Source organism: Helianthus annuus, chromosome 13 (assembly GCF_002127325.2).
Source record: "Helianthus annuus cultivar XRQ/B chromosome 13, HanXRQr2.0-SUNRISE, whole genome shotgun sequence".
In the NCBI taxonomy this organism is placed as follows: Eukaryota; Viridiplantae; Streptophyta; class Magnoliopsida; order Asterales; family Asteraceae; genus Helianthus; species Helianthus annuus.
The window spans coordinates 77955570-77968511 of record NC_035445.2 but is presented as its reverse complement, the minus strand read 5'-3'; the positions used below and the strand labels follow the sequence as shown (position 1 = coordinate 77968511).

General features: G+C 40.4%; 1 protein-coding gene and 2 long non-coding RNA genes across 3 annotated transcripts; 1 reads left to right on the top strand and 2 right to left on the bottom strand.

The window, feature by feature from the left end:
- Positions 1 to 959: 959 nt before the first annotated feature.
- Positions 960 to 2011, bottom strand: LOC110902848. Its single transcript, XR_002571457.2, has 2 exons — positions 1943 to 2011; positions 960 to 1139 (listed from the first exon to the last, which is right to left on the bottom strand). It is a non-coding gene; the product is annotated as an uncharacterized LOC110902848 (long non-coding RNA).
- Positions 2012 to 7778: 5767 nt separating this feature from the next.
- Positions 7779 to 8830, bottom strand: LOC110902849. The gene is made up of 2 exons (XR_002571458.2): positions 8762 to 8830; positions 7779 to 7958 (listed from the first exon to the last, which is right to left on the bottom strand). It is a non-coding gene; the product is annotated as an uncharacterized LOC110902849 (long non-coding RNA).
- A 1754-nt stretch (positions 8831 to 10584) lies between these two features.
- LOC110901091 lies at positions 10585 to 12074 on the top strand. The gene is made up of 3 exons (XM_022147942.1): positions 10585 to 10972; positions 11081 to 11460; positions 11580 to 12074. Exons 1-3 carry the CDS (start codon positions 10585 to 10587, stop codon positions 12072 to 12074), a joined length of 1263 nt encoding a protein of 420 aa, XP_022003634.1.
- The last annotated feature ends 868 nt before the right edge of the window (positions 12075 to 12942 follow it).

Genomic DNA, 12942 nt, shown 5'->3' with positions numbered 1-12942 from the left:
GTCTATGGATTCACCCTTGTGTCTGAGTTGCATGAACTCTTCCTTGATCTTGTTTATAACCGCTTTGGGGCTATGGTGTTTAAGAAACGGCGTCTTAAACTCCTCCCACGTCATGGCCTTAGCCGCTTCATTTCCAATCTCTTTCTTCTTGTTATCCCACCAATCCTTCGCTTGACCTCTTAACTGACCCGTACCATAAGCTACGTAGTCATTTTCATCACAATGTGTTCTCTCGAACACTCCCTCGATATCGCCTATCCATCGTTGACACACGATTGGATCAACTTCCCCATTATAGATAGGCGGTTTACAAGCTATGAATTCCTTGTATGAACAAGGTTTTCGTTCCCCGGATTTTTCCTTTGCTAGATTTGAATTATCTTCTAGCTTCTTGATTCTTTCTTCTACCACTGATAAAACCGTATTTTGGATTTTATCAATGAAGTTCGACAAGCTGTTTTCGATCGCCTTTCCAACTTCTTCGGCAATCACTATTCTCATCTGTTCGGTGACTCTTGGCACCGCATCTCCGTCACCTCCGCTTGCCATCTTTGATACTGAAATGTTTACATATATCGTTAAACATTTCATTTGTAATACATGTTTTACTTGTTTTGATTTGATCAAGCTCGCAACTTGACTCAATCATTCTTGTCTCATGCTTTTCTCGTGTTTTAGTGTGCTTACACACTCTTGATTCTATTATTCTTGTTTCATGCTTTTCTTGTGTTTGAGTGTGCTTACACACTCTTTTCCATGTATATTCATTCGTGAATTATTTCTATACTTCTAAATTTTACTTAAGCAATAACTCTTACCGGATGTTGATCAAGCTTGAACCGAACACTTATTGGCAACCTTAAGCTCTGATTACCAACTTGTAAGACCCGTATTAAAATACCCATTTTAACTAGCAAATAAGCTTTACATAATACACAAAAAGTAGTCCTTACAAAAACTTTCAAGATTCCTAACCCATTTGATAAAACATTTACATGTTTAAACTACAACAATGTTCCAAGATAAACTACTAGAGTTTATAAAATTACAAAACAAGGTTCAAGTGCGGAAGCGTAAAGTTAGGTGTTCGGTCCAAATCAACTGCTTGATCATCATCCTTCACTTGAGTACCTGAAAAACTAATGTTTTTAAACAGGCATTAGTATTATTAACAATGGGAATACACGTATTGGATTAGGATTGGTAACTTATCCCAAATCAAAAGTGAAAAATTCAGCAAAATTGGGCTCCACCGTAATTTACGGTATCACCGTAAATTACGGTGGGTTCTGGGCACTTGGGGTACCTACCGTAAACCAGGAGGTTCCCACCGTAGCATTTTAATGGCCACCGTAAATTACGGTGCCACCGTAATTTACGGTGAGCCCTGCACTTGTTTTCTTGCTTTTTGACCTTGAGCATTCAAGTACCATTTTGCAGCAAAGTGACCCTAAACAGGTTTATTACCCACCCAAGGTTAATTATCCAATTTAGGATTAATACCCGTTATCACTTTCGCTATCCCGAAAGGGAAAAACTCCCTCATCAATCTATATATGACTATATCCGACTTTCGTATTTACCATCTACACAATTGTTCACAAATTTCAATCAAGATTACAACCCCTATATAAGGAATTTAAACTTCACAACTATCATGGCATGCCTAAATTACGACTTACATGAAGGATATATCCAAGCATTAAGCGATAGTGTCTATTTTCATGTTTCATACGAGACTTGTTTTGACCCGTTTGGTTGCTGAATCAAGCACCATTCAGGGCATGTAAATATCCATGTTTGTCGCTTGTTTTGACCCATTTCGCTTGTTTAGGTCACTAATCATTTTCATAGCATTTTGGTAACCTTGATTATCATGTTTCAGAATTTATTACCTAAACTAACATTAAGGTATAATGTAACGAAACAATAAATTTCGTACCTTTTAGAGCGCGTCTTTTCCTCGTGAACTTCCCCCGGCTTGTCCGCTAGATGAACCGGACTCCTTGCCTAGAAAATTCAATTTTTATAACATGTTTAGAACTCCTTTTTATGACCATAATCACATAATTATGGACCATTATCAAATCTGCGTTTTTATCCAAAATTCACATTTGAATCCCCACTTAGGCATTTCTACAAACACCTAGCGGGTCGAATTTTTCCACCTTCATAAACAAGTTCATGACTTTATGATTTGCCATCAAATTTCACTATAATAGCAATTTTGCATACATTTAGTATCAATATCACTGGAATTACTTCTTATAATGAAATTTATACTAGGATTACACTCAAAATCCTAATATTCATCATCAACATACAAAACCCATAACTTAACATCTATGGATTCATGGAATTTTCCTGAATTAGGGTATGATTTCACATATAGTTGTCTAGGTTTTAATCCTAGACACTATATCATCTTTAATCTAACTAATTACTATCATGCATCAACAAAATTTCAGATTTGCTAGATTCATGAGAATTTCAAGTAGTGAATTCTCACAAAATTTTACTTACCTCTTAATCCTCTTGCGATGAGGAACACGATTCTAAGCTCGGATTTCGTTTTGGTTAGGATTTGAGCCCTCAATTGCAAGAAATAGTGATGTTAGGGTTTTGGAACAATGGGGGTCGCCCCTTTCTCTGCTTCTGTCGACCAGACCACCAATTTTGGTGTGTTTGGCTTAGTTTTGTCACTACTAATGACATTTCTTTGGGTTTTTGACAAGTCTAGCCCCTTTACTATGATTTTTCTTTAGTTTTAATTATTTTAACCATAACATGCATTAATTCAAGACTTGGAATTTAACTAGGTTAAATTCCTAGTTGGTAAACTCTTGTTTATTTATTCTTTGAACTTGATAATATACGGGTTTATGTTTTTGGGGTGTTACAAGTCCACCCCCCTTAAAAGGGTTTCGTCCCCGAAACCGAATTACGTACCAAATAATGTAGGGTAGAGACGCCGCATCTCCTCTTCGGGTTCCCAAGTAGTGTCTGACCCTTTTCTGTGGTCCCATTTGACATTGACTTGATATATCACTTTGTTCCTCAAATTTTTCTCTTTACGATCCAAAATCGCAATCGGTTTTACTGCATAATTGAGACTGGTATCCACTTCGATGTCATCGTAGTGGACATGAGCGGTCTCGTCGGCCAAACATTTCCGGAGATGTGATACGGGAAATGTGTTATGAATCCCACTCAACTCTTCGGGTAATTCAAGTCGATAAGCTACCTTACCAACTCGTTCAATGATTCTAAATGGCCCAATGAATCTCGGGCTTAACTTCCCCCTTTTTCTGAATCTGATAATACCCTTCCATGGGGAAACCTTTAGCATGACCATATCGCCAACCTGAAACTCGATTGGCCTATTTCTTTTGTCTGCGTATGCCTTTTGTCGGTCTTGAGCCGCTTTCAAATGTGTCCGAACTATATCAATTTTTGCATTTGTAGCTCGGATTACATCAGTTGGTGCTAGCCCTCGCGGGCCCACCTCTCCCCAACATACCGGAGTCCGACACTTTCTGCCATATAATAGCTCATACGGGGCCATTTTAATGCTCGCGTGATAGCTATTATTATATGCGAATTCGACCAAGGGTAAATGGACATCCCAACTACCCCCAAAGTCAATAATGCAAGCCCGTAGCATATCACCCAATGTTTGTATTGTTCTTTCGCTCTGCCCATCCGTTTGTGGATGATAAGCAGTGCTAAGGAACAATTTGGTTCCCATCTGTTCTTGGAATTCACGCCAGAATTTCGAGGTAAATCGAGTATCTCTGTCTGATACAATGGATATCGGTACCCCATGCCTTGCTATGATTTCATTGGTGTATACCTCCGACATTTTCTCAGATGTATAGGTTTCACGAATCGGAATAAAGTGGGCGCTTTTAGTTAACCTATCCACGACCACCCAAATAGCGTCAAAACCACGACTTGTTTTAGGTAGTTTAGTCAATAGGTCCATCGTGATTTGCTCCCATTTCCAAACCGGAATTTCTAACGGTTGGAGTTTACCATTCGGCTTTTGGTGTTCCGCCTTGACTTGTAGGCATGTCAAGCATTTTTCCACGTATTTCACAGTGTCCCGCTTCATTCCGGGCCACCAATAGTTTTGCTTCAAGTCATGATACATTTTGGTCGCCCCCGGGTGAATGGAATAACGGGATTTATGAGCTTCATCAAGTAGAAGCTTCTTAACACCACATGTGTTGGGAACCCAGATTCTATTAAAACGAGTTCTTAGGCCGTGACTGCCCACTTCAAGGTCTTTAACTTGACCAATAATTCTTTCCTTTTTCCAGTTTTCCGCCTTTACAGCTTCATCTTGTGCTTCTCGAATTCGTTCTAGTAAACTTGAAGTCACAACCAGTTGCATTGATCGTACCCGTATCGGGGCATAATCTGTTTTGCGACTCAGCGCATCGGCAACTACATTGGCCTTACCGGGGTGGTAATGTATTTCGCAGTCATAGTCCTTGACGGTTTCTAACCACCGCCTTTGCCGCATGTTTAATTCCTTCTGGTCGAAGAAATATTTCAAGCTTTTATGGTCGGTAAAGATTGTAAACTTTACTCCGTACAAGTAATGTCTCCATATCTTTAAGGCAAACACCACCGCCGCCAATTCTAAGTCGTGAACCGGATATTTATTTTCATGAATCTTCAATTGTCTCGAGGCGTAGGCGATAACCTTGCCTCGTTGCATTAACACGCATCCGAGCCCCAATTGAGAAGCGTCCGAGTAAACCACCATGTCTTCAGTCCCTTCCGGTAAGGTCAGTACCGGAGCGTGGGTCAACTTTTCCTTGAGTGTTTGGAAAGCTTCCTCTTGCTTAATGCCCCACACAAACTTTTCCTCCTTACGAGTTAATTTGGTCAAGGGTAAGGCAATTTTGGAGAAATCCTGTATGAATCTCCGATAATATCCCGCAAGCCCTAAAAAGCTTCGGATTTCCGAGGGATTTCTTGGAGGGCTCCATTTTGTCACAGCTTCTATCTTTGACGGATCTACTAGTACTCCATCAGCACTAATAAGATGCCCAAGAAACTGTACTTCCCGTAACCAGAAAGCACACTTCGTGAATTTTGCATACAGCTTCTCTCGTCTAAGTGTGTCTAATATCTCCCGCAAATGACACACGTGCTCGGCTTCACTCTTTGAATATACCAGAATGTCGTTGATAAATACAATTACCGATTTATCTAGCATGGGTTTGCAAACCCGGTTCATGAGGTCCATGAAAGCCGCGGGCGCATTGGTCAATCCAAAAGGCATTACGAGGAATTCATAATGCCCGTACCTCGTACGGAAAGCCGTTTTGGGTACGTCCTCCTCCTTGACTTTCAATTGGTGATAACCGGATCGGAGATCAATTTTGGAAAACCAACTTGCTCCTTGCAGTTGGTCGAATAAATCGTCAATTCTTGGAAGTGGGTATCGATTCTTCACCGTGAGTTTGTTTAACTCCCGGTAATCGATACACATGCGCATACTGCCATCTTTCTTTTTCACGAATAAGACTGGTGCGCCCCACGGAGACACACTCGGTCGGATAAATCCCTTGTCAAGAAATTCCTGAATTTGAGACATCAATTCTTGTAACTCCGACGGTGCAAGTCGGTATGGCGCCTTGGCCACGGGTTTCGCGCCCGGAATCAACTCGATTCCGAACTCTACCTCCCGTTCTGGCGGTATCCCTGGTAGTTCTTCCGGAAACACGTCTTCATAATCTCGCACGACTGGTACATCCCCAATTTTGAGGAGTCCTTTTCCGTTTCGCTCGCATATACCATAAAGGCCTTGCATCCATGTTTCATGAGTTTGCGAGCTTCTAGCATTGAGCATATCACCGGGTTACCTCCCTTTTCTCCATATATTGTAACTTGCTTTCCGCTAGGAGAAGTTAGTTTTATTTCCTTTCGGAAACAAACCACTTTTGCGTGGTAACGGGATAGCCAATCCATTCCCACTACCACTTGGAATTCTCCCATCGACATCGGGATCAAGTCTATTGCATATTCCTCGTCATCAATATTCATCATGCAGTTTTTACATACATCACAGACAATAAAGCTTTTATTATTACCTATCTCTACCTCTAAAGGCATAGGCAATTTTGTTAGAACAAATGAGGGGTGTCGAATAAACCCATATGAAACAAAGGATCTATTCGCACCAGTATCAAATAACACACGTGCGGGAATTGAATTTATAGTGAATATACCTGAGACCACGTCAGGTTCGACCTTTGCTTCAGCAGCGGTCAATTGAAAGGATCTTGCTTTGGCTTTTGCGGCTTCACCTTTTGAATCTTGCCCTTCTTTCTTTCCCGCCAATTTTGGGCACTCTGATCTTTTGTGACCCGTTCGGTAACAGTTATAACAAACGGTCACTTTTTCCGGGCATGATATAGCCATATGTCCCGTTTTTCGACATATAGGACATGGCTTATCCTTGAAGCGACATTCACCTATGTGATTCTTGCCGCAGATTTTGCAACTTGGCGTACCGCTCTTTGCGTCTGATTTCTTTGATGTTTCATTCGTTCTTGCCTTCTTGGTAGGGCTTGGATTTATATCCTGTGCCCTTCGTTCACCCCGCTCTATACTCTTCTTCAACTCAATCTCCCTTTCCCGAGCAGCATTGACAATCTCGGTAAGGGTCTCATACTTTGAAGGGGTTATGAACTCCCTATATTCAGCGCTCAGCATGTTATGGTAGTAATAGACTTTTTGTTCTTCGTTCGTGATCAGATCATCACAGAACTTCATTTTGTCCATAAACACCCCCGTGATCTTGTCTATGGATTCACCCTTGTGTCTGAGTTGCATGAACTCTTCCTTGATCTTGTTTATAACCGCTTTGGGGCTATGGTGTTTAAGAAACGGCGTCTTAAACTCCTCCCACGTCATGGCCTTAGCCGCTTCATTTCCAATCTCTTTCTTCTTGTTATCCCACCAATCCTTCGCTTGACCTCTTAACTGACCCGTACCATAAGCTACGTAGTCATTTTCATCACAATGTGTTCTCTCGAACACTCCCTCGATATCGCCTATCCATCGTTGACACACGATTGGATCAACTTCCCCATTATAGATAGGCGGTTTACAAGCTATGAATTCCTTGTATGAACAAGGTTTTCGTTCCCCGGATTTTTCCTTTGCTAGATTTGAATTATCTTCTAGCTTCTTGATTCTTTCTTCTACCACTGATAAAACCGTATTTTGGATTTTATCAATGAAGTTCGACAAGCTGTTTTCGATCGCCTTTCCAACTTCTTCGGCAATCACTATTCTCATCTGTTCGGTGACTCTTGGCACCGCATCTCCGTCACCTCCGCTTGCCATCTTTGATACTGAAATGTTTACATATATCGTTAAACATTTCATTTGTAATACATGTTTTACTTGTTTTGATTTGATCAAGCTCGCAACTTGACTCAATCATTCTTGTCTCATGCTTTTCTCGTGTTTGAGTGTGCTTACACACTCTTGATTCTATTATTCTTGTTTCATGCTTTTCTTGTGTTTGAGTGTGCTTACACACTCTTTTCCATGTATATTCATTCGTGAATTATTTCTATACTTCTAAATTTTACTTAAGCAATAACTCTTACCGGATGTTGATCAAGCTTGAACCGAACACTTATTGGCAACCTTAAGCTCTGATTACAAACTTGTAAGACCCGTATTAAAATACCCATTTTAACTAGCAAATAAGCTTTACATAATACACAAAAAGTAGTCCTTACAAAAACTTTCAAGATTCCTAACCCATTTGATAAAACATTTACATGTTTAAACTACAACAATGTTCCAAGATAAACTACTAGAGTTTATAAAATTACAAAACAAGGTTCAAGTGCGGAAGCGTAAAGTTAGGTGTTCGGTCCAAATCAACTGCTTGATCATCATCCTTCACTTGAGTACCTGAAAAACTAATGTTTTTAAACAGGCATTAGTATTATTAACGATGGGAATACACGTATTGGATTAGGATTGGTAACTTATCCCAAATCAAAAGTGAAAAATTCAGCAAAATTGGGCTCCACCGTAATTTACGGTATCACCGTAAATTACGGTGGGTTCTGGGCACTTGGGGTACCTACCGTAAACCAAGAGGTTCCCACCGTAGCATTTTAATGGCCACCGTAAATTACGGTGCCACCGTAATTTACGGTGAGCCCTGCACTTGTTTTCTTGCTTTTTGACCTTGAGCATTCAAGTACCATTTTGCAGCAAAGTGACCCTAAACAGGTTTATTACCCACCCAAGGTTAATTATCCAATTTAGGATTAATACCCGTTATCACTTTCGCTATCCCGAAAGGGAAAAACTCCCTCATCAATCTATATATGACTATATCCGACTTTCGTATTTACCATCTACACAATTGTTCACAAATTTCAATCAAGATTACAACCCCTATATAAGGAATTTAAACTTCACAACTATCATGGCATGCCTAAATTACGACTTACATGAAGGATATATCCAAGCATTAAGCGATAGTGTCTATTTTCATGTTTCATACGAGACTTGTTTTGACCCGTTTGGTTGCTGAATCAAGCACCATTCAGGGCATGTAAATATCCATGTTTGTCGCTTGTTTTGACCCATTTCGCTTGTTTAGGTCACTAATCATTTTCATAGCATTTTGGTAACCTTGATTATCATGTTTCAGAATTTATTACCTAAACTAACATTAAGGTATAATGTAACGAAACAATAAATTTCGTACCTTTTAGAGCGCGTCTTTTCCTCGTGAACTTCCCCCGGCTTGTCCGCTAGATGAACCGGACTCCTTGCCTAGAAAATTCAATTTTTATAACATGTTTAGAACTCCTTTTTATGACCATAATCACATAATTATGGACCATTATCAAATCTGCGTTTTTATTCAAAATTCACATTTGAATCCCCACTTAGGCATTTCTACAAACACCTAGCGGGTCGAATTTTTCCACCTTCATAAACAAGTTCATGACTTTATGATTTGCCATCAAATTTCACTATAATAGCAATTTTGCATACATTTAGTATCAATATCACTGGAATTACTTCTTATAATGAAATTTATACTAGGATTACACTCAAAATCCTAATATTCATCATCAACATACAAAACCCATAACTTAACATCTATGGATTCATGGAATTTTCCTGAATTAGGGTATGATTTCACATATAGTTGTCTAGGTTTTAATCCTAGACACTATATCATCTTTAATCTAACTAATTACTATCATGCATCAACAAAATTTCAGATTTGCTAGATTCATGAGAATTTCAAGTAGTGAATTCTCACAAAATTTTACTTACCTCTTAATCCTCTTGCGATGAGGAACACGATTCTAAGCCAGATTTCGTTTTGGTTAGGATTTGAGCCCTCAATTGCAAGAAATAGTGATGTTAGGGTTTTGGAACAATGGGGGTCGCCCCTTTCTCTGCTTCTGTCGACCAGACCACCAATTTTGGTGTGTTTGGCTTAGTTTTGTCACTACTAATGACATTTCTTTGGGTTTTTGACAAGTCTAGCCCCTTTACTATGATTTTTCTTTAGTTTTAATTATTTTAACCATAACATGCATTAATTCAAGACTTGGAATTTAACTAGGTTAAATTCCTAGTTGGTAAACTCTTGTTTATTTATTCTTTGAACTTGATAATATACGGGTTTATGTTTTTGGGGTGTTACACAAACCCATGAACTCGCTCAACTTTTGTTGATGTTTTCAAAATACATGTATTTCAGGGAATTAGTAAGTGGATCTGGCGGGCGTTGGAAATTTTATGCTGCGTTAGGAATAAAGATGTCATCCATGGTCCATGGGTTTGGTCAGTGTGTCTTATTCCTGGACGAGACACGTCTTCCAAACCTTGGTTTTATTTAATATCTTTTGATGAGTCCTTAGTGAACTCATAAACAATTTGAATGGTTTGTAAAACTTGAATTTGAAGTCTACGATTTAAGACAATGTCGTTATGTTCAAACTTAATTAATGGATGACAAATTTATGGTTTTATCATGTAATGCTTGTTATGATTGAATGCAATGTTATTAAGAAAGTCACACCATAATCACGCTTCCGCAAAAGTCAGGGTGTGACAGCTTGGTATCAGGGCTTCGATTGTAGCGAACTAGGATTCTTTCTCGAGTCTAGACTACAATCATTAGGGCTCTCACGAAAATGTTTTCACAACATACTTTCATTGCATACACAAAACGCCCAGATCTAGGAAGACAAACATTTTTACAAACAAAAGACACGAAATACACTTCAAAATTTATGTTATGGTACAGTCTAAGAGACTGGGTGGTTCAGTCTAAGAGACTGGGTGGTTCAGTCAAGAGACTGGGTGGTTCAGTCTGAGAAGACTGGGTAATTCTGTTTGAGAAACTGGGAGGTTTAGTCTGAGAGACTAGGTAGTTCAGTCTAAGAGGCTGGGTGGGATAGTCTGGGAAGACTAGGATGGATACGTGAATACATTGTTATTAATTACATGCTTATTGATGATTGTTGATATATGTGCATATGTTGTGATTGTTTTGTTACAGACACTATGTCTTCGTCTGAGAGTGGACTATCTGATACTGTCGACCCTATGGCTATCATTTCGGACGATGAGATTGTCCCAGAGCCAGAGATTTTTACCTCCGACACTGAGAGTGACCCGGAGATGATGTCAGATGACGATGACGATGAAGATGACGATTTCCAGCCTTTTGCACTACCCGACTTTGGCGACGATGTACTGCATGTTGATGGTTTACCCGACGAGGATCCCTTTCTTGTTCCTATTCTTGACCAAGATCATCTCATCCTCGGACATCCCGATGGTGAGCTTGTCGTGGTTCCGATCCTCGCCCCTTTGCCTCTTGCGGCCTTTCCTCTTGAGGATTTGCCTTTTGATGACTTGTCTGATGATGATGTCGATCTTTTCATTGATGGTCCCCCTGATGAAGCCTAGGGTGATGGAGTTGTAGCTGAGGATGCCATTGTTGTTCCACTCGTTGAGGTTCCTGTTATTGAGGTTTCCTCTGATCATTCTGTTCCAGATTCTTTCGAGTCTGTATCATCCTCCACTTTACATGCATTGGGATTGCAGCGTTACCCCACTGATTCTGATACTGACACGGCCCTGTCTATCGCACCTACTCCTCCACATGACTTTGATCTTGACCTTGAGCTAGACATTGCCCCTGACGATCAGCCTGTTGATGCACCCTCTGATCCCGAGCCGATACCTGCTGATCCTGAACCGATGCCAGCACCCGAGCCTTTACCTGATCATGATCCTGTACCTTTATGCATACCTGACATTGCACCGCTTATACCAGATCTGATTCCTGCACCTGCTGACCCTGCTGCCTTTGCCAGTCAGGTGGATCCCCGATACGCTTTCACCAGCAATGGATGGATAGCTGATGATGATGATGTACCCCCTTTATTGAGCCTGTTACTCTCCCACATACACATGCACCTGTTGATGTTGCCCTTCTTCACCCGATTGTGTCCGATGTACACCGCACTGACCTGCCTATCACCTACTTACAGGACATTCCCGCACCCCGTCCAGGGGAAGGCCCGTCTAGCCAGCAGCCTAGCCATGTCCCACACGTGTCAGCAGCTTTTCCTCACATGTCTCAGTATGCACCTACTACTCATTTTACTTCTGCACCGTCAGGCGAGTCACTCATATGGTTTCCGCCGAACACCATGCCAGTTTCTGATCCCTACCATCCCTCACACTTTATTGGTTACATGAGGGATGAGTTACTCTTGTCATTGCAGCTTCAGCAGGAGATCCTGTGTCGTAGAGTCATGGAGCTTGAGAGGACTCCACGTCCTCCACCTTGTTCATGTCCGTCACCTTTTGCGACTCCACCTGCTCCTCTTTTGCCTTATCCAGATTTTGATGTTCGATTTCTCACTATGGAGCAGCAGATCACTTATCTGTTGCGTCACATTTATGATCTTGAGGAGGAGCTAGCGCATGTGCGCAACTTGCTTTTCGTTCCTCCACCTCCTCCTCCACTACCATCAGCATAGCTGGTTTTTGGTTTTATGTAGGTAGCTTGCTTTTGATGAGAGTATCGCTATTGAGCCTAGCTTGCAGAGCCTTTGGAGACCACTTTTTAAGTATATGACTGTTGTAGAATGATAGACATTTTGGGCAAGGGTAGTGTGACCCTGTAGTCCCTTTTGATGTGATACGATACATTTGTAGAACATGTAACTGTATTTGTGGTCGATGATTTATGAAAGCTCAATCACAATGTTCTCATTATATGCGTTGTTAAATTACACATTGATAATATGAATGTGATGTTATGTGCTTACTTGCGCTGATAAATGCTATTACATAAATGTACTACATACTTATATACATAAGACCTGACCTATACAATCTTCTTTAGAAGATGCCTCCTCGAAGAAACAATCAGTTGCCCACAATAGAGGCGGAACTGCAAGAACGGATTTCACAAGCAATAGCACAGCACGAGGCCTTGCGCTCTGAACATAGCGTAGGTATCTTAGGAAATAACCCACGTCATGGTAATGTTTAAGTCACTAAAGACACATTACGTTACGTTTGGACATTCCATGTGCATTGCTAATGCTTTCTATGAATGATGTTGCTTGTACAGGTTGTATGTAACACCTTGAAAATTTATGTCCAATAATGTATAAACACGTGTCATAAGTTCTGAACGTGTGAAAGAATACTTTAGAGGGACTAAAGTTGACAAACGTGGAAACTATGTGAATATAAGGGTCCAAAGTGTCAACAATGGATAAATATATTCTAAAATAGCCCTATATAATGTTTATACCTTCAAACGAATAAATCATGGATCATACGAAGCTAAACATGAAAGAAAGTGAGGAATTACAAACTACAGGGGCTAAAAGTGTC